This window comes from Miniopterus natalensis, chromosome 15 (assembly GCF_054644295.1).
Source record: "Miniopterus natalensis isolate mMinNat1 chromosome 15, mMinNat1.hap1, whole genome shotgun sequence".
Taxonomy (NCBI): Eukaryota; Metazoa; Chordata; class Mammalia; order Chiroptera; family Miniopteridae; genus Miniopterus; species Miniopterus natalensis.
Window position 1 is genome coordinate 5,158,109 of NC_142095.1, and position 22,180 is coordinate 5,180,288.

The window sequence follows — 22,180 nt, forward strand, 5'->3', positions numbered from 1 at the left end:
ACGTGCCCAGCACATTTTCTTTTTTAGATATTACAAATGTCCCTTTTTCTCCCCAATGACCCATTCCACCCCGTCCCATCCCCCTCTGCAGTCCCTCTCCCCACCATTGTCCGTGTCCTTGGGTTGTGCATACGTGCATATAAATTCTTTGGTTACTCTCTCCCCCTCCACCCATCTGCCCTCCTCCCTCCCGCTGACATTCGTCAGTCTGAACCATGCTTCCATGTCACTGAGTCTATTCCGTTCATCTGTTTATTAAGTTCCTTAGATTCCACATATAAGCGACATCACGTGATGTTTGTCTCTCTCTGTCCGAGCGCGTTTTCATTAGGCAGTTTTCCGCATCTGACCTAAAACAGGGCAGAGAGTTCCTGCTCCCCTGTCGACCGGGACCCGGAGCTGGATCGGTCCAGTTTCTCACCGGGAAGGAGCAGGTTGCACTTGCCCAGGCACATGACCACCTGCCTGCGGTAAAAGTGGCGCAGGTACCCCCGGAACTTCTCCCCGACGAAGGCGTAGATGATGGGGTTGACGCAGCAGTGCGTGTAGGAGATGACCTCCGTCACCTGCAGGGCCATGTCCAGCTGGTTGCTCCGCTCGCAGCTGGCTTCAAAGAAGACGTTTTGAAAAGTGGAGAGAAGGACCACCAGGTTGTAGGGGGCCCAGAAAAGGAAGAAGACCACCATGATGACAAAAATGAGCCGGATGGCCTTGTGCTTTTTCTTATTGGGGCACCTCACCAGCGTCTTGATGATCCCGGAGTAGCAGACAACCATGACCAGCAGAGGCAGGGCCAGACTCAGGATGTTCATCCTCAGGGCGTAAAAGCGCTTCCAGATGTCTTCTTTGTCCTCCGGGTAAAGGGAGCTGCAGAACAAGCCCTCAGACTGCCCTTGGGCCTTATGGAAGAGGAATTCAGGGAGGGCTACGACCCCCGCCAGGGCCCACGTCAGGACACTGCTTATGATGCCAATAGTGATGGTCCGGGTGCGAAGGGCGAACACGGCGTGGACAATGGCCAGGTAGCGGTCTATGGTGAGCAGGACTATGAAGAAGATCTCCCCGTACAGGCCGATGCAGTAGAGCCCCGAGAGCAGCCTGCACATGCCGTGGCCAAAGGCCCACTCGCCCCGATGCAGGTAGTGGATCCAGAAGGGCAGGGTGCCCAGGAAGAGCAGGTCGCAGATGGCCAGGTTGAGCAGGTAGATGTTGGTGAGGGTGCAGAGGCGCCGGTATTTCGTGAGGATCACCACCACCATCACGTTGCCCAGCAGCCCGAGCACGAACACCAGGGCGTAGAGCGGGGGCAGCAGGTGCGTCCCCAGCTCCTGGACCTGGATCTTCACGCATGGCATTGTGAACTCATAGTCGAAAGCGGTGGTCCCTGCCTCGTTCTCGGGCCGGGCGATCAGCGTTGCCATTTTCCTAGTCCCTGCAATGGAAGAAGCAAACACAACCCCTCGATGAAGCGCGGCCACCGCCTCCGAGCCCTGGGGCGTCTGTCACCAAACAGAACCACGCGTGGTGCACAGCCCCTCCCCCGAAAGGTTCTTGGGCACGTACATCGGCGCTGCCCCGGGGGAGGAGTCGCAAATGAACGAGAGAAGTTTTGAAAGTCAGCTCGACCCAGACGAGCAGAGACAGAAAGGCCGGGGCGGCGGTAGGGCAGGCGGTTGATTTCTGAAAGGACCTGACAGGCGGGCGAAACAGGAGCGCACAGGTTGGTGGTAACGACAATGCAATCGCTGTTATTCCTGTGACTTCTCATGTATTTTGCATTTTATGTTTTACTGTTTATATGTGACATTCAAAATCACCTTACCTATTTAAAAATGAAATGCTTCTAATAATAATAATGATTATTATTACAAATAATTACCCCTCTCCCTGCCCCATCATAATGTGCCGTTCACCATAGCTAATGGGGAAATTGAACCTTGAAGAAATTTAGTAACTTAGCCCAAACTCTCTAACAAGTAAATACAAAAGTTCAGGCTAGCTCTGGTGGGCATGGCTCAGCTGGTTGAGTATTGTCCTGCGCACCGAAAAGTCACAGGTTCGATTCCCAGTCAGGGCACATACGCAGGTTGCAGGGTCTCCCCTATTCGGGTGGATACGGGAGGAAACCGATGGATGTTTCTCGCATCTCTCTCCCTCTCCTTCCCTCTCTCTCTCCTTCCTCTCTCTCTGAAAACCAGGGAAAGTGTGTCCTCGGGTAAGGATTTAAAAAAAATTTTTAAATAAAATTCAAGCTAGATCTTCGGTATCTATGTCCAGTTCTCTCATCACTAGATTCAAATGCAGTGATTTTTAAGAGTAACTTTTGATGCCGTGGCTGTCAGAATTGTTATAAACTATTATAACAATTACAATTTATAGGCAGTATTAACCTAGGTTAACGAACCCCTTTTCTGGTCCTAATAATACCGAGACAAGCCAGTCGTGTGCCAACAGCAAACCCCTTAGATTTCTCCTTCAGGAAAGGGCTAGGCCAATGGAGTTTCTTTTCAGATTTGGTGTTTCTAAGGCCAGGAGCCCTTCGACCAGTGTCTGCTTTTCCTCTGGCTACAGACTTCACTGAGGAAGAAAACCGGACAGGGAGGGAGCCCCAGGAAGGACAGCTAATCCCCACACTGCTTCCTTGGGAGAAATCCCGCTGACTTACTCCTTTCTGGGAGAAAGATGGAGAAGGGCGTGAATATAAGTCAGTGGGTGTTTCTCAAGGCGAGCCCTAGGAATGCAATAGCTGGAGCCAATGGCCAGCACTTGTCTTTGCTCCCCAATAGACACCGAGCCCCCAGAGGCAGCCCTGTCAGGGTCTGTGCAGGCAGGAGGCACGGAGGCCCGCCCCAGCCGTTCCCCTCACCAGCTGTGGCACTGGGACAAGTCCTTACCTCTGAGCCTCGTTGGCTCAGCTCCGAAATAAGGATCATGATACCACTCGAGGCTGTGGTGGGGACCAGATGAGACAGTGCACACGAGACCCCTTTTGCAGCTAAAAACAGCTGTAACATCAGTTAGAAGCAGAAGTGAAAGAAAGGCAATGGGGAGCCATTTCGTGTGAAACTAGGAAACGGGGGTCTCTCGATGGCACTGGGTCTGTTTCCACGGCTCTGTCCCAGTACCACAGTGACACACTCAGGCTTTTGGGGTAGAACACGGAGGAAGGGCTGATTGGAATGATAGCAGCATTCTTCTTCCTAAGGGCATCATCCACAGCAGCTGAGAAACAAACATGCCCACCGTTTCACCTGTTATGCAGTTAACAGGTAAAACTCTCCCCTTGACTGTCTAAGCAAGAAAGGGGAGCGCTTCCTGCTCCAGGCAGCAAAGGCCTAGCAGCCTCTTCTCAGCATTGTCTGTATTTTCTTTCCTTCTCTCCCAGGCTGATCTAAAACCAAGTCAATTTTTAAAAATTTCCTGAAGTTTTGTTCAACTTGCCTTTAATTCACATGTCACTTCCATAAAACCAACGTGATCGGTGTGCTAACATTGGGGAGCCTTTGGGGGCGCTGGAGTGCAAGGAACAGGGGAGCATGGCTGCAGGTTCTCTAAAGTCATGAGTCAAGTCCAGGATTACTACAGAGTTTACATGCGGTCAGAGATGTGAAAACTGACCCCTTCTAGCCAGATACGGTTTCCATCTGTCTACACAGTCCTGGTGAAAATGAATATTTAAATCTGAAATAGCTGAGAGGTTAGAATTAGGCTTTTAAAAATAGATTTTTACATTTTGGAAAAATGAGAGTAATAGTAAAGAAACAAACAACATCAACAATAAAGAGAAGCAAAAAACGCAAGTTAAAAAACACCCTAAATCTCACCATGTAGAGTTTACCACTAATGTGAACATTTCTCTCTGCAGATGTGTGTACATGGATATACACTTTACACCAAAAAGGAGATGATACTACTTTAGCTGGTTCACTAAAATTACGCAGAATACAGTTCCGCCGTGCAATGTAAATGAAGCCCCTTTAGTGTCCAAAACCATCTGGACCTCTGCTTCTGGCTTTGCACCTGCTGGGTGGCTGAAAACAGGATTCACAAAGTTGAGTCAGGGTGGTTTAACCTAAGCCTGGCAGCATCGAGGGAATGGGCAAAACCTAAAGCTGCTGCCGGCTTATAATTTTAGCTTGTCTTCTCTCATTGGTCCTTTCTAAAAGGGCAGTGGTGGCATGGGGGGGGGGGCATAGCGGGACTGAGGCATGGGCAGAGTGGGAAGAGTGTGCCCTGGCCTCTTGTCCGTCCTTGATTTATGTAGCTGGTGTCTGCTGAGGTGGGGCCACCTAGTCCTGACCCTGAGCCTTTTGCTGGCATGTGCTGCAATGGTTTGCAGCTAATGGCCTCATGATCCATGGATTCTTGGTCTTCCCTAGGCACTGTGACCTCTCCAAGGTGAAAGTGTTCCCTCTGCTCTGACTGCCACATCTCTGTCAGAGTCCTGGCTCAGGACCTGTCCACCTTTGAACAGGCAGGCGCCCAGGCGGACACACTGCTACTAGCTGCCAAGCACGTGCCTTGTACAAACCAGAGACTCTCAAGAGTGCAAATTAGATTAAAAAAAATTTTTTTTTAATCTTCACCCGAGGATATTTTTTCCATTGCTTTTTACAAAATTTATCTTTATTGTTGAAAGTATTACAGATGTCCCCCTTTCCCCCCCCCCATTGACCCCCTCTACCCTGCTCCTGCCCCTTCCCCAGGCTTTCACCGAATTATTGTCTGTGTCCATGGGTTTTGCATAAATGTATATAAGTTCTTTGTATATAAGTGAGAAGGTTAATCCCTTCTCACCCCCACCCCCTTCCCTCTGAAATATGATCGTCTGTTGCGTGCTTCAATGTTCCTGGGTCTATTTTGTTTGTCAGTTTATTTTGTGCATTAGCTTCTTCTTAAAGAAGACCCTTCAACATTTCCTGTAGTGCTGGTTTGGTGGTGATGAACTCCTTTAGCTTTTCTTGTCTGTGAAGCTCTTTACCTGACCTTCAATTCTAAATGATAGCTTTGCTTGGTAGAGATATCTGGGTTGTAGATACTTGCTTTTCATTGCTTTGACTATTTCTTACCACTCCCTTCTGGCCTGCAAAGTTTCTATTGAAAAATCAGCTGACAGTCCTATGGGCATTCCCTTGTAGGTAACTAATTGCTTTTCTCTTGCTGCTTTTAAGATTCTCTCTTTGTATTTAATGTTTGGCATTTAATTATGATGTGTCTCGCTGTGGGCCTCTTTGGGCTGATCTTGTTTGGGGCTCTCTGCACTTCCTGGACTTGTAAGTCTATTTCGTTCACCAAGTAGGGGAAGTTTTCTGTCATTATTTTTCCAAATAGGTTTTCAATTTCTTGCTCCCTCTCTTCTCCTTCCAGTACCCCCATTATTCAAATGTTGGTACACTTGGAGTTGTCCCAGAGGCTCCTTACATTATCTTCATTTTTTTTTTTTCAAATATGTCTTTATTGATTTCATAGAGAGAGGAAGGGTGAGGGGGAGGGAGAGAGATAGAAGCATCAATGATGAGAGAGTCATTGATTCGCTGCCTCCTGCATGTCCCCTACAGGGGGTCAAGCCAGCAACCCGGGCATGTGCCCTGACCAGGAATCGAACCTCAATCTCCTGGATCATAGGTTGATGCCCAACCACTGAGCCATGCCGGCTGGGCTATCTTCATATTTTTGGGTTCTTTTTTCTTTTTGCTCTTCTGATTGAGTGTGTTTTGCTTCCTCATATTCCAAATCACTGATTTGACTCTTGGTGTCCTCTACTCTAGAGTTGATTCCCTGTAAATTATTCTTCATTTCACTTAGCATGTTTTTCATTCCTGACTGGTCCTTTTTTATGTTGTTGATGTTCTCACTAGTTTCCTTGACACTTTTCATCACATAAATGGTGTTTAAATTCATGACACCAGGTAGGAGCACCAGAGAAGTGAGTGTAGATAGTAGAGGATGGTGTCCTCAGGCATGCCAAAGATCAGAGGTCAGAGAAATAAGGGGGACACAGCAAAAGAGACTGAGAAGGAGTGGATGGTGAGGTAGGAGAAAAACCAGGACAGCTGGTGTCCCAGAAGTCAAACGAAGAAAGTGTTGCAAAGAGGAGCAACTTGAGGATTAAATGAACTAACAATGTGAGAACATCCACAGAGCCAGACAAATGTGCATTAGTTCTTCCCTTCCTCCCTCTACCCATTTACCTTCTTTATTTTTAAAATTTTTAGGCCTTTCCAAAATGCCTTAGATCTTGTTTAATATAATCTGAGTTTAGAGAAGGAAGTATCTCCTCAGCATAAAGAGAAATACTTATTTTTCCACAAATAACCTGTCTGTAGCCCATTACTCAAGTTATAGAAAAGCCACAATGATTGGTGTCCAATAATTTGGTTTTTTTAAAAGTATTGTTATTGACTTTCAGAGAGAGAGGAAGGGAGAGGGAGAGAGGAACATTGATGTGAGAGCAAAGCATCAATCAGCTGCCTCCTGCACACCCCTTACTGGGGATCGAGCCCACAACCTGGGCATGTTCCCTGACTGGAATGGAACCAGCAACCTTTCTGTGCCCAGGACAATGCCCAACCAACTGAGCCACACCAGCCAGAGCTCCAATAATTTGTTTTAATAAGACATTTCAGTCTTCATTAAAATATTTAGTTACAGTAAATGAGAAGTCTGGATTTCTACAAATGAGTTGGGATAGCAAACAAATTAAATAACCTAATGAGAATCCAAGATTATATTAATCAATTTACTTACTGAAGTGTCCAATGAAGAGACATCAGGGGTGGATTATCTTTCACAAAGATGATAGATAGATAGATAGATAGATAGATAGATAGATAGATAGATAGATAGATATAGATAGATGATAGATAGATAGATAGATAGATAGATAGATAGATAGATAGATAGATAGATAGATAGATAGATAGATAGATATAGATAGATGATAGATAGATAGATAGATAGATAGATAGATAGATAGATAGATAGATAGATGATAGACTTCCTGGCAAATTGAAGACAATCAGGAATCAGAGAGGGTTCTACTGGGGACTTACTTTTGAGCAGTTTAGGATACTGTGAAATTGCCACTTTCCATGATCTGCATGCACACTTCTGTTAATGTAATCTAAGTTCAAGTGCAGGAAGTTTTTTCAAAAACCCCTATCACAAGCTAACCTTATGGTCAACTAGAATTACAGATTAGCATGTGATGTTTTTAAAGTGGTCCAAGACTGTATCCAGAGCACTGCACTAAGTCCCAGGCAAGACATTTAATGCAAACATTGCCGAACTGAAACGTTGGGGGTAGGGTTGCCAAGAGGAAACCCTACCCAGTGAAGGTGAGCAAAGGAGCCAGGGACATCCACTCTGCAGAAATGACACTTGGGGAAGAGAGGGAGCAAGATATTGGCTGTGGGGGGGGTGTTCAGCATGACCAGAGGGTTTAGCTTCTTGGCCCCTGGTCCTTCCACCTCCACCTATGCCATGGAGAGAGAACCACTGTCTCTTTTCTAGGTACCATGTGTGTTAGTGTTGATCTCACCCTTGTATATTATTTTGTATTCTGATGGTTTAAATTTTATATCCTGCACCTAGTTCCATGAGGTCGATGTATAATTAAGTTGTTCCCAATTTACACTTTTATAAATGATGCTGCAATAAACATATTTGTCTGCATTTTTTATTATTTCCTTAAAGTAGATTTTCCGAAGCGCCATTTCTATTTGCAATCATATTTCTAAGGTTCTTGGTGCATTTTGCCAAATTGCTTCCAGAAAGTGTGTGATGATATATATACACACACACATACATACATACATACCCACACACACTCTCGGCACTAGTAGGTGATGTTGCCCGTCTCAGCAAACATCCAACAATACAGAGAAGATCTATAAGAAAATAATTATTTGGCCAATTATATGACCAAAGGGATGTCATTATTGTTGTAACTAATTAATTTTTAAACTGTAATGATTAGTCATGGGTAATGACTAATAAAGTAAGGAACTACCTTCCTTTTCTGTGAATTATCTGTTTGTGCTCTCTACCCATTTTATTCTGCTAGGCAATCTGTCTTTTCTAATTGAGTCATACAATTCCTCCCCCAGAAGAAGTAACTTAGCCTGCATGGTTCAATGATATAATCACCATCTTCTGACAAGACCTGCGAACACGTTCCAACTCCTATTGCTTCTGTGTGCTAAAGACCCCATATTCCCACCTTCCTCCCCTCAAACACCCATCAAACAATGCTTAACTTCCATCTCCAACCAATCCAAGGTTTCTCAGATTAACAAAGCTTTCTATCCCTACCCTCTAACACAGGTCCAGGAAAAGCAGTCACCCTTGTAGATGCAGATAAAAAGACACCAAACTAGTCAACTGATTCATCTAATGGTCTGACTTGGAGTGGATTTTCAAAGAAAACTTGAAACATATCCGTATATATATATGAATGTAATATATAAATATATGTGCACATATATGTGAAATATATTTTCACTGTTCCTTACAAGTCAGTACCAATAAAAACAAAACTACTAAGTGAAACCCTTTTGGAGCAGCCATCTTCTCAATAGTTGAGAATTTATGAAAGCTTAGGGAAGGCAGCGTGGGCACAGTTATGGGCGTATTGACTGGAGCGGCGTAGGAGGCTGGGTTTGGATGAGTGGAACAGGCGACCATGTCATGGTGTGGGTGGGAGAAAGGCAGGGAAAGTGGAAGCGAGCAAGAAGACACTGGACATCTTTCACAACACACTCTCCCACTGGGCCCCATGCTACCTACTGAATTGGGGTGGGCCCCCTCCCCTGCGCCTCCTCCATCCAAGAGCACTCCTGGGGGGTATTGCATCTGCCCGCCTACACCCCTCGCCCCGTCTGCTCTTTCCTAGAAACCTGACAGTCTACTTGGAAGTCTCCTCTAAATAAACAATTTCTGTTGCGTGTTATCAGTTCTCCCCAAGATGAGAAAAGAAGCGATACCTGCTAATTTGGCAAAGTCCTTTATGTGTCCAGCGCCAGCTTAGTTCTTGCCGCTGATGAAGTGGAGGTATCATCTGCTCAGAGACATTAGAAAAGTGGGAAACAACCGGACTTCCTCTTCTGAACTACTGTCTCAGGTTTTGCAAGTCTTCAGAGAGATATCAAATTCGGCAGTTGTTCTTTCTGCAATCGCGATCACACTCAGTGATCAGTTGAGTAACCCTGACAAGATGCTGCTGGTGCTCAGCACTTTCTTAGGGGCTCTGCATTCGCTTGGCACTGCTCCTTTTTGAGGAAGGAGTGATAATTCTTGAACAAGTATTGCTTTAACCCCTGGGGAGGCAGGATATTAAAACAATATTGGAATTGCCCTGCGTGGGAAGAATGGGACTAGGGGATAACTTAATCGTCCTGCAGAGCTCAGTAGGAGACTTCGATGGGGTGGGCTGTAGCGCAGGTTTGCACAGCTCGAGAAAACGTGAGTTTGATCTTGAGTTGTAGCACCTATAGCTCCATGAGGTAATTGTGTGATCTTGCTGGACCTCAGCTTTCTCATCCATAAACAGGAATAATAATAACTGTATCATAGGGGTGCTGTGGAGCCAACTAGATAAGTGTGTAGAAGGGCTGAGCAGAGTGCAGGCAGAGGGCCGCTGTGACATAAATTGCACAGGGCAGAGCCAAGCGCCCGCTGAGGTGCTGAGGTGTCCCAGGGACTGAGCACGGTGCTGGGCACAGAGCAGGTGCCCATCCCACATCCGTGGGAAGGGCTCTCACCATGTTCGGTGTGATCTTCTATGAAGCAGCTAAGTGGGCAAGTCCGTGAAGTCCACCACGTTTATAAACATCTGCTATGCACGTAGGGCTGTGCTATATGCTTCAAATGACACAGAAAAGCCGGGAAGAAAGGAGAGGGAGGGCAGCTGGGCGCCCTGAGGGAGCGCCTGGCAGTCAGCGATCAGCCAGCTGGGCCGGCGGGACCCCCGTCAGAGCAGAGGTGGGGAGCTGGGCCTCTGGTCTGAAAGAGAAGCTGAAGTCTTAGCTGTTCTATGTTATTAGAGAGTCAGCTTTTGCCTTGGGCTCTATGAGGCATCCCAGGGTGGAGAGGTTGCAGGGGTCTGGTTTCTCGCCCCTTGAACAAGAACAGCATCAGCAGGATCTTCCAGAGGGGGCATCGTGGGAGCCCACTTAACAGAGAGATTAAGCTTTAGAAAAAGTCAAAATGGGGTTCACTTATGTGAGGCTAAACACAGCCACATACACATACGATTCCTGATAGAAATATGACTGAGGAGCCCTGGCCAATTTGGCTCAGTGGTTAGAGCATCGGCCCGAGGACTGAAGGGTCCCGGGTTTGATTCTGGACAAGGGCATGTACCTCGGCTGCAGGCTCGGTTCCAGTCACGGTCAGGGTGCGTGCGGGAGCCAACCCATCGATGTCTCTCTCACATCCATGTTTCTCTCTCTCCCTTTCACTCTCTCTCAAAAGCAATGGAAAAAATATCCTCAGGTGAGGATTTAAAAAGAAAGAAAGAAAAAGAAATATGACCGAGGAGTCTGTAGACTCTGGGAGGGTGTGCGGTGCCTCCGGGAGGTCTCACTCAGGTTCTCCACACGTGGCCCCGAAGCTTTTCCTGGGCCACTGTTGGTATCAAGCCTGGTGTCTTTCTGGTTGTGGCTCCTCTTTAACTATCATTTGTTAAATTAACTAATCCAGCTAATGTATTTGATGTCTCTTATGATCCAAGAGTCAACATGGTAGCTGGCAAGAATTCTGATGCCTGCGTCCTGCACTGAAGAACTGTGGTGGTCGCTAACCTGCCGTTTCTCATAGAGGGTGTTGTGTGGAACCCCGCAGTTTTCTGCATCATGATTCTCTCATACACTGGAAAACTCGGAGGTTCCGAGAACATGCAAGTCTCTGAGAGATCCTGCAGTGAGGAACCAGTTTATACTCTGTTAACCTAGAACTCCCCAGACCTACTTTTAATGTTGAAAAAAGTTAGTTTTCAAATAACACCTATTAACATCCCTCAAGACTGGGATTCCTTAGCAGAACTCTGGGAATTGCTGTTCTCATGCTTGGCCAGCACGACACAGCTGCAAACTACTTCCTGGCCCATCCTCTCATTTTGACAGGAGTCTCCACAGCAGCCCCGGGAGATTGGCAGGGACGCTCTTGCCACCCCATGTTGTACATGAGGAAACAGAGATTCAGCAAGGACTCAGCAAAAGCCACAGAGAAAGTGACGGGCAGAGCTGGGCTCTACCCCAGAGCTGGGCTCTACCCCAGAGCTGGGCTCCTCTATCAGGCGCTCTTTTTCCCCCTGCACTATATTGCCCTCAGAAGGACAGGTGTCTGCTGTCCTTCAGCTGAAGATGAGGGTGGCATCGTGCCCAAATGTGAAAGCAGGACCCCAAGTGGTTTCCCAGAGGTTTACAGTGGCGTGTTCTGTCCTGGCCCTTCCCAAGATGGACAAGAGATTTTTGGTGCTTCTTTCAGGGTCCTTCTACTCAAGGTCATCAGCTCACAGATGGAACAAGGTATATGGGACAACCTGACCCCAAACACTAATCCCCTCTGATCTTCCAGATTCTCAATGTCACATAAGCTAAAGTAGAAATATTTCAGGGGGAAACAACCAAAACAGTAGCAACAACAAAACAAACAGAAGCCAGATTAGGAACAGAGGAGCATGGGAACCAAAAACAAACAAACAACCTTCAGAAATTACGGAAGGGCCTGAAGTTTCTGGCAGGAGAGCTCAGGTCAACCCCAGTCTTGAGTGTGTAAAAGGAAGTAACTGCCAGAGCGGCAGGGAGGAGTGCACAGCTTCCTTTAATTAGACCCATCCAGCCCTCACCAGTGTGGCTCAATGGTTAGGGTGTCCGCCCATGCATCGAAGGGTCTTGGGTTCAATTTCCAGTCAAGGGCACATACATACCTGGCTTGCAGGTTTGATCCCTGGCCCTGGTTGGGCACATGTGGGAAGCAACCAATTGATGTGTCTCTCTCACATTGATGTTTCTCTCTCTTTCTCTCTCTCCTTCCCTCCCTCCCTCCCCCTTGCTCTAAAAAATCGGCCTCTGGCACTTTGGTGGGGCATCTGGGTCACAGAGAAGGCATGTGTATCACTTTACCTACCACTAGACAGTCTTCCAAGGGGTTGTACCAGTTTATACGTCCACCAGCAGCACATGAGTATTCTAGCTGATCCACCTTCTCGCCAACACTTGATGCTGTCCATTGTCCGTTGAGTTGAGTTCTGTTTTCTTTCTTTTTCACTTGAGCCATTCTGGTGGGTTTGTGCTTCGACCTTTGTAGTCTTAATTTGCATTTCCCAAAGGATTAACCTATGGAGGCCTCCAAATGAGCACCTTTGTAAAGGCCTTTGTACGGGCTCTAGGTCCCCTTTACAGAGACATCATGAAACAGGCATGTCAGAAAGCATCATAAAGAGGAAAGCATGCTCAAAATGGGAATTAAAGATGAGGAAAGAGCACTGTCTGGACAGCAGTGAGAAGGGAGAAATGGGGGAGGCCTGGAGCAGGGAAGGGGGGCACGCTGGGTAGGAGGGGGAGAGCTGGAGCAGAGAGGGGCGGGCACGCTGGGGGGAAGGGTAGTTTTGCAGTAGGGGGCAGAAACTGGGGGCAGCACTCTGGAAAAGAAAACGCTGGCAGAGGTCAGCACAGGACAAAGGAGGCCAGTTACATCCGAGAAGACGTATTCTTTCATGGAATTCTTTCGTTGTCTTCAGAGACCTTGGGTAGGCCTGGTCAGCAAGGGTTAAAAGAACAGCCGATTATTACATGAAAAATCTGGGCACATGTTTCAGTAACAAGGCTGTGACATTGTCCCTTCCTGCCGTGATCTGCTTAACGGTCTGTGATCCCTGCTAAGCCGCCAGCGCCTGAAGAATGGTGCCCGTCTCTGTTGGTCGCCGCTCTATCCCTAGCACTAACAGCGCCTGCCTGGCACATCACGGGGACTCAATACATATTTGTTCAATGAACAATCAGATGTGCCTGGCACCTCCTCTCTGTGTCTCGGGTGCCACAAAAGCCTAGAGCAGGGCTGGGAGGCCGGTCAAGGAACAGAGGAACTGACCATGTCTGTTCCCTTAGACGTGACCAGGACAGAGGCAGGTCTCACAAGCCCCCTCCTCCGACGCCGACTTGCCGGCAAAGTCCTGCAGTCGCCAGGCGCAGACCCTCGGGTCCTGCGGCGGGGGCGCGGCTGAGAGTGGATCCACTTGGCAGAGTGGGGAGTCCCCGGTGGGGAAGGGGCTGGGGGCTCGTCCACCAACACTGGCCTGCACCCGAGTCTCCTGCGCACCATGCAGCCATGCGCCCCAGCAGCATCGCTACACACTGCAGCCGCTTTCCGAAAACGCGGGGCTCCCTGCCTGGGGCAGGGCAGGCGCGAAGCTCCAATAGCGCCAGCGGCTGTCCTCAGCCAGCGGGGGCAGGTGGCGATGTCACCGACGCCGCCTGGCTCCCTCGCCTCCGGCCTGAGGTCAGGGTGACTGCGGGGCCTCTGAGCTCACCCTGAGGGCCCAGCCCGCTCGCCCACAGCCGCAGTGGCCCTGTGGCTCCCCCTCCTCCGCTCCTTTTCTCTTCCTGTCCCACTTTCCCCTCCCTTCGGTGTTTCCTGGGAACCCAGCAAATAGACTGTTTGCACTCTGGAGGGGGACCCCAAATTAAGACCGACAGCTTTACCGTCTCAAGCACTACACCAAATCATTCATTCACACGTGTGCGAGTAGGTATGTCCCTTAATCCTCCTGTAAAGTTGGCGCTGTTGACTTCATTGCACAGAAGAGGAAGGAGACACCTGGCGGCTTAAATAACATGCGCACGGTCGGTAAAAGGCGGGCCGAGGACGTGCTGCAGGACCCTCGGACCTGAGGGGCTCGGCCCTGGCGCCCACCCCCGCCCCAGCGTCCTGCTCTCGGCACAAAGGCCGCAAGGTCCCAGGCCACTGGCCTGCGTTGTCAATCTGGTTACCTTCTTTTTTATATATATATATATCTCTTTATTGATTTCATAGAGAGGAAAGGAGAGGGAGAGGGATAGAAACATCAGTGATGAGAGAGTCATTGATCGGCTGCCTCCTGCACGCCCCGCACTGGGGATCGAGCCCGCAGCCCGGGCATGTGCCCTGACCGGGAATCGAACCCCGATCGCCTGGATCCTGGGTGAACCCTCAAACACTGAACCACGCCCGGCCGGGCTGGTTACCTTTTTGCCTCTCTCTCCCACCCTCTCTCTGTGGACAAGCTGCCAAAGAGGAGAGACCCAACCCAGGAGACTCATGGGAATTCCAAGGAAGGGGACACTGAGGCACCTCGTCTAAAGTCTTCATTTTTACAGATGAGGAAACTGAGCCTCGAAGGGACAGGTGACATTTTCACAGCACGTTCACGTTCCTGATTTCTGAGCGGCGCTTTGCAGCAGGCCTGTGAGAAAGGCTAGCAGGGCCCCTGTTTGGCAGAAAAGCAGATGGAACCTGAGAGGGGTGCAGAGCCACAGGTGCTGGGGCCGCGGGGAGAATCATAATAAGCATCGTTTTCCAGACGCTTCCCCCCGTGCCTGACGTTTTCTCACACGCACGCTGACCTTGCGCGCCCTCCTAGGAGCCTAAGCGGTCAGTGTCCTCATCTGATGGAGGGTGAACCAGGACTCAGAAAGGCGAGCGATCCGCCCGTGTCTCCAGTGGAGAGCTGGGACCTGAGCCTGGCCTGCGTGGGACCATTGCGTGAACAGCAGCCCGGGCTCAGGAGAGACGGCAGCACTGAGTCTAACAGACCCGTATGCGGTCAGGCTGGAGGTGCCCCCAGGTAAACCTGCTCTGTGGGGTGTGGGGTGGGGAAGGAGAAAAGAGGGACAGGGAGCAGTCAGAAGTGGAAGACACAGGGGGCACCAGAGAGAAGCTGCCGCCTCTCTCTACTTATCAGCCAGATCATTTTGAGGAACAAAGAACCCAGGCTGTGGGTTAAATCCTTCCACTTGCAGTCTTATAAAAAAAAAAAAAGAAAAAAAGCTGCTCCCTGACCACAAGAACTCTGCTTGTCCCTCCATTCCTAGCCTTCAATTGCTTCACAAGCTCTGGGAACATCTCATTGTCACCTGCCTTGCCCAACTCAACTCCACCCCATACCAACCTACCCAATCCCTTTAAGACAGAGCTCCCCAGGGAGAAGTGCAGTCAAGTGACCAGAGAAAAATCCTTAGAGTGAACTCAGCTTCCAGGAACTGGCCACTGGTGGGTGTTGTGGCCACTCATGGGCACCCACCTATACAAAAAGAAGAATTTCCTCTCCTTCTTGTCATTCTGAATGACTGGGCACCCCAGAGTCCTATCTCCATCATTACACAGGAAGCCGAGGACTTCCTACTCTCTCAGGACCTGAACCTTGAAAACAGGGACTCTAAAAACTCTAGAAACAAAGACTTCGTGGACAAACGCCCTTGATGCCAGGGTAAGCGGCCCTTGTCTTTTCTGTTCTGTCAGTTTCTGTGTAGGGCAATCTGGTTGGAATGCGTGCATGCAGCGAGACAGGGCTGTGGTCCTGCTCGCATTGCAGGGGATCGTTGATTTATCTGTCTATCTCCTCAAGGGCCAGGCAGATGTCTGAGTAGCCTGCTGATGCACCCATAGGGCAATCAACTGTGTAGCAATACTGAGAATGGGTGGATTTAGAAGACTGGCTACTCATATGTAAAATAGGTTTTTATGTTTGCTAAATTAGGGAAGCTTTCTTGAATGATAGGCTGTCGGTTACTGATTAAGAGTCAGCCCAATTTTAAGGGACAAGAGGCCTTTCCTGTAGAAAGCTATTGAAGAAGAAATTTCTTGCCAAATTTCCTGCATAAATGAAAACCACGCATGGTGTATGAAGTCAATGTTGCAAGGGGGAGATAGGAATTAAAAAGCCTTTGCAGGTGCAAGGGTCACCTGATACCTAACCAACTTCTTAAGAAGACCAGCACCAAGGATCCTCAAAATCAGACTGCGGGCTGAGTGTGGAGGAGGGAGAATTTCACCCACCCGAAGGCAGGGAACTGGCCAGGTGACCTCTTGCGATTCTGTTCTACTCCATTCTGTTCTACTAACGAAGAGACAGCAGAATTTTGGTGTGAAGATAGAGAGGCATGGGGGCTACTTGGAGGTACCTACTTCAGCTGTTCCTCCGTATCTGGAGGGTCTCAGGTTTCCAGAGTTGGAATTCCCAGAAGTTTGCCTAGCCTGACACCAGGCTGTGTGCCACTCATTGACCTTTTAGTCCCCACTCTGACTAGCAGGACAGGCTGGGGGGCACTGATGTGCTGCTAAATATTTCATAACACGTTCTGAAAGAGAGCCCTGATTTCGAGCCTTGCCGATTTCCATGTGTAAATATTCCCACTATAGTTGATTTCAAGCTACCAACATGCTGAGTTGATTTCAAGCTACCAACACGGTTGGTTCTTAGGAGCCAGGATAAGCCAGCTGCGCACCGCCAGGCCTGGGGTCTCTGCCCTCACTGACTGCTCTTTCTCTGCTCAGAGACTCACCACCTCCCAGGCTGGAGGGTGTTGCCACTGAAAGGTTCCAGGCTCCAGGCCCAGAGCCGACCACTGTGCAATGACCTCGGGGCAGATTTTGCAGCAGACTACAGTGTGGCTGGCAGGTTGGATGGCAACACGGTCCTTGGTTTCTCCTCCAAGGCCCCACCCCAGCCCATCTCCCTTAGCGAGCAGTGTGTCTGGCGTCATTGCACTGTGTCCAACAAGTTGGGAAAACAGCGAATGGAGTTGGAGGTCAGGGGTGTGGAGATGACTCTGTGTAGATGGCACCTGGCTCAGCTGACTCATCACGCCTTCACCTTGGCCAGAATCCCCCCCTAAACTGGGCTCATGGGGTCAGTCTTGTATTAGCTGCTCTTTGCGCTTCCAACTACTTGTTGATTCCACTGTAAACCCACCAGTCCCCGAAATGCTGACTGCCCAGCTGAGCTGCCAGCACTGGCAGAGGAAGCAGGAGCCAGAAACTGCTGACACGGCCTGTTAGTGACTGCCAGCTGGGTTTCCCCAGCAAGAGGGCTAGTGATTCAACAAGGGGCAAGCCCAGAGACGGAGGAGTGGGCCAGAGGAATGGATTTGGCAGGAAATCACAGCCCCCCAGCTGGGGCGCCCAACACCCCCCGCATGCCTTAACTTCCAACACCTACTGCAGAAATGTGCATTTCTAAGCAGGAAACAGTCATTAAGGAGGGTAGAGGGAAGAACACTAGGGACTCGGATTGAAGATGGGAATTATGATATAGGTACCACCTACCTTACTGATTGGTGTTTAAGTCAAAGCAATTCAGATTGGTGGCAACATATTAAAAATTCTTGTTGTGTCCATCATTGTCAAGCAGAATTCACTTTCTAGATTAACTGCATAGAGACCTGGTCTGGGGACTTGGGGGCAGAATAGGATTGCAGCCTGGAGTGTTACTGGTGGCAACAGGCCTCAGGGAAGGGTCATTGCAGGGAAGGAGATCCTGCAATGTGCCGGGATGGCTTTTCTCATACTTCACCTTACAGTAGCCCTTCAAGGCAACTGTTACTTTCCCACATTACAGACGAGAAACTGGGGCTCAGAGAGGTAGATTAACTTCTTCAAGGTCACAGAGCTGGTAGGTTACACCAAAGCCCATGCTCCCTCTGGGGAGGTGTCTTCAATAAGTGATCAGAGAGGATTGAAAAGAAGGGCTGAAAAGGAGGGGCTGGGAAGTCCTGTAAAGGCAAGTTATCTGGTGGTTCTTTTCTGTTTGTGCTTGTTTTGCTTGTTTCAAGGCAACCTTGGGTAACATGTTTAAGACCTTGTTTCAGCAGAATTGCAGCTTCCATCTGGTTCTTGCCCAACACCTCACGGCTTGAGGCTATTCTGATCGCTTCCTCCCCAGGAGCCCTCTCTTCTTCCACCAGATTACCCCTCTCTGCCCAACCTGAGCTTTCCTCTGAATCCTCGCAGCTCTCATAGGGGGCCTACAGTTATTGTAGACCCGCCTGAGCCCCATCAGCGCTGTCTAACATGGGCCAGGCTGAGCTCTCTCTGGTGTCCTTGGTGCCCAAGGGACAGGGTTGGCCTCCTAGAATTCCACTATAGCACCACTACTGGGGTTTGGGTGGGATAATTTCTCACTGTAACACACCCTTGGCCCTGCCTACCAAATGACAGGAGCACCCCCTAGTCTTTGTGACAACCAGAAAAGATCAAATGCCCACACACTTTCATGTGCCCTGCCGCCTAGCCCTATGTCATCCAGCTGAGAAACATTTTAGCCCCAAGGCCATGAAGAACCACTGGTTAGTTTTGTTTTTTCTAAAAATTTATTTTGTCGAGAGTATTACAGATGTCCCCTATTTTCCCTCCTTTGCCCCCCTCACCCATCTCCCACCCCATGCCAGGCCTTCTCCTGTCTATTGTCTGTTTCCATGGGCTAGGCATGTATGCTTATAAGTTGGTTAGTTTTTGACTCTCAGCCAGGACTATTTTCCTTCCCATGTCCTTCTGTGGACTCCAAAGTGCAAGGTCATTCCTCTGTGGTTGGAGGCAAGAAAGCTGAGTGGTTCCAGGAACGGGTACCAGGTTTGAGCCCCAGCTCTCATTCTCACCAGATATATGTCCAAACCACTCCAAACTTCTGTGTCATCACCTCTAAGATGGGGAACAATAATGAACCCCCCCCAGGGTTGCTTAATATCAAGTCCATAGGAAGCATTGGTGAGGGGGTGTGGTGAGGTCTCCCTTTGTCTGGATTCTCCTTCCACAGGAATTTCCTTCACAGAACTCATTGCCCAAGTAACTGAATTCATGATTTGTTGACTCATCTGTTTATTGTCTCCCCCCCACACCCTTAAACTACATTTCCACTGGGGCAAAGAGGACCTGGGTCCCCTTTGCTCAACGTTGGGTCCCAGGGCATGGTATACAGTAGGAATGCAGTCAACAGTGGCCAACTGGTTGAAGACATATAATCACCGCCTTGTCTTTGTTGTCCAGAGCCCACTGCATTTAACAGCAAAGCAAGTACAGACACCGTCTCCCCGGACCCGTGGCAGAAGCCAGCATGGAAACTTCAACCACTCCAAAGGGCTATGAGGGGACCACAGAGTATGACTATGAGGACACAACCCCATGCCAGAAAGAAGAGTTGAGGGCTTTGGGGAGTCAGCTGCTACCCCCCTTGTACTCCCTGGTGTTTGTGATTGGCCTGGTTGGCAACATCCTGGTGGTCCTGGTCCTCGTGCAATACAAAAGGCTCAGGAGCATGACAAGCATCCTCCTGCTCAACCTGGCCATCTCGGACCTGCTGTTCCTCTTCATGATGCCCTTCTGGATTGACTACAACGTCAGGGATGACTGGGCCTTCAGCAACGGCACGTGCAGGCTGCTCTCGGGGCTCTACTACGTAAGCCTGTACAGCGAGATCTTCTTCATCACCCTGCTGACCATCGACAGGTACCTGGCCATTGTCCACGCCGTGTTCGCCCTGCGCGCCCGGACCGTCACCTTTGGTATCATCACCAGCCTCCTCACCTGGGTCCTGGCCATTCTGGCTGCCATTCCGGGCTTTTACTTTTCTAAGGTCCAGTGGGAGTTCACTCATTACACCTGCAACCTCCATTTCCCTCACGAACACCTGAAGCAGTGGCAACAGTTCCAGGCCCTGAAACTGAACGTGCTGGGGCTCATCCTGCCTCTGGTCACCATGATCGTCTGCTACACGGGGATTATAAAGATTCTGCTCAAGCGGCCGAACGAGAAGAAGGCCAGAGCCGTCCGCCTGATTTTTGTCGTCATGATCATCTTCTTTCTCTTCTGGACCCCCTACAATCTGACTATATTTTTCACTGCTTTTCAAAGTAGCCTCCTGGCTAATGAGTGTGAGCAGAGCAAGCAGCTGGACCTGGCCCTGCAGCTGACGGAGGTGATCGCCTCCACGCACTGCTGCGTCAACCCCGTCATCTACGCCTTCGTGGGCGAGAGGTTCCGCGGCTACCTGCGCCAGCTCTTCCACCGGCTGCTGGCCGTGCGCCTGGCGAAGTGGCTCCCCTTCCTCCGCACCGAGAGGCTGGAGGGGACCAGCTCCCCGTCCCCCTCCACCGCGGAGCAGGAACTCTCCAATGGGTTCTGACTCAGGCCCGGGCAAGAGCGACCCGCTGGAGAGGAGGCAGCTTGGCTGTCCCAGCCCGATCCTGACCCCTGACACAGGCTGGAATGTGGCCACCTGGGGTTGAGGTGGTCTAGACGCTTCACCTCTGCGGCTTCAGCCTTCTCCATGAATTTCTCCCTGGAGATGGATGAGTGAACTGGAGAACATTCCAGAAGACAGGGAAAAGGGTGCCAGAGAAGGACTTGGGCCCAAACAGGATTTCAGGTTTTGTGAACATGAACATTTGTAAACAAAGCCACTGAGCATCCCCCCACCTCTACCCCCACCACCAGTGAATCTGTAAATAGCAATTTCCACAGTTGACTGGTTCAGAGCCTGGAGCCAGGCAGGAGCCAGCAGCTGCCTCCACCCCATCCCCCCATCCCCCCATTCCCCCACTGCATCTTTTGGGCTCCTGGAAACCCTGAGGGACAGAGAATTCGTGATGGGACAACTTGAGACCTGGTGGGAAACAGGACTGGAAACTGCTGTCGGCAGTGGAACTTCCCCGAGAGAGAACTTTTGTATTCCCTAAAATCAAGCAACTCAGGCAGTGGGCTAGACGCACACCATGTGTCTGGAAATAGCCGTGAAAGGGAGGGAGTCTTTATTCCCCTGACCATTCATTTCCGAATGTTTCCAGAACCTCCCTTCCCTGTCAGGCGGGTGCTGCCGCAGGAGATTCGGATCGCTTTATGGTGGAAATTACTAACAGGCCACAGGAGACGGGGTTGATTTCCTTCCTCTGGTTCTCTGGTTTAGTGGCTCGGAACTCTGGCTACCACCTTACCCCCACCATCAGAAAAATGACCGGCGTGCAAGCTTACGGTGCTTGAGGCTGGAGACAGCAGACTGTCCACAGGCAGGAGGCGGGGGACTCAGGCGTGAGGTAGGAGGCTGAGAGTCCTGTAACTCAAAGACGCCTGCTTACCCTAAATGTCTAACGCTTCCCCTCTCACCAAGGGCCTCCCGTTGGTCATTGTTTTGTACCCTTGTTTCCTTAAAAATCATTTTCCAAAAACAAAAATTGTTGCTCAAAATGCTTAAAAACACAAAGGGCGAAAACTTGGACATCAAGATCACCCACGGATCCCACTACCCAAAGACAACCACGGCGCATTTTTGGCGTACTTTCTTTTAGTTTGTTTTTCCTCTTATGCATGTTTATGATTGTAACAAAGATAGACTCCTCTACGTGCCCTCTGCTCTTGTTTTTAAGTAGTAGCATGTTTGATTGCTTTTCTAGGTCAATAAATTATTTCAAAGCATTGCTTTTGGTGCCTGCCCTGAATTCCTCAGCAGGGATGCACTTGAACTTAACTGTTCCCCCATTTGTGCTTGCACAAGTCAACTCAGTCCCACGTGGTGGCCGAGGACCTGCTCCGGTCCAAGCAAGCCCTGGGAGACAGGTGCAGGAGGCAGGTCTGTTCTTGAAGAGCCCTGTGCTCAGTGAGGTGGACAGACATAGGGACACAACAAGAGCCCAGGTAGGATGGGCGGGGCTGCCATGGAGCCCTTGGTGCCAGGACAGCCACGGAGAGGAAGGACTGCACCAGTCAGAAAGCACCTTAAGTGGCTGGGTGTCTCACCTTATAACACAGTGACACCACTGGGCTGGCCTCTCTCTTTTTGGAAATGTTCTTACCCAGCCACCTTCCCATCTAGGCGGGGACCTGCTATGTTTGCATTTTGTCTTTGTTCCAAGAAGCTGGAACCACAATGGTTTAGGAAACTTTTGTCTTGGGAGAAGAGGGGTCACACTGCACTGGGCTTATGCCTCCGTGTGGAAAATGTGAACAAATATCAGCTTTGGAAATCAAGGTGGGGGCCCGCTCTCTACCGGTTAACTGGCCAGCCCTCTCTGCGAGTGGAGAGGAGGCGCCATGGAATTAAGAAACATTTTTCCATCCACTACTTTGGCAAAATAAAACTGCATCAAAAACCAAACTTCGATCCCCAACAATATCACAGTGATGAGTGTTTCGCACCATCCTGCAGTTCCGTTTG

The 22,180-nt window shown here is 49.6% G+C and overlaps 2 protein-coding genes across 2 annotated transcripts; one reads left to right on the plus strand and one right to left on the minus strand.

Moving 5' to 3' along the window:
- Nucleotides 1-350: 350 nt before the first annotated feature.
- Nucleotides 351-9,072, minus strand: LOC107529374 (C-C chemokine receptor type 3). The gene is made up of 2 exons (XM_016202738.2): nt 8,985-9,072; nt 351-1,432 (listed from the first exon to the last, which is right to left on the minus strand). Exon 2 carries the CDS (start codon nt 1,419-1,421, stop codon nt 351-353), a length of 1,071 nt encoding a protein of 356 aa, XP_016058224.2. The 5' UTR covers nt 1,422-1,432; nt 8,985-9,072.
- Nucleotides 9,073-15,287: 6,215 nt separating this feature from the next.
- LOC107529373 (C-C chemokine receptor type 1) lies at nt 15,288-20,526 on the plus strand. The gene is made up of 2 exons (XM_016202737.2): nt 15,288-15,466; nt 19,021-20,526. The coding sequence occupies exon 2, from the start codon at nt 19,088-19,090 to the stop codon at nt 20,153-20,155; it is 1,068 nt and encodes a 355-aa protein (XP_016058223.2). The 5' UTR covers nt 15,288-15,466; nt 19,021-19,087; the 3' UTR covers nt 20,156-20,526.
- Nucleotides 20,527-22,180: the final 1,654 nt, after the last annotated feature.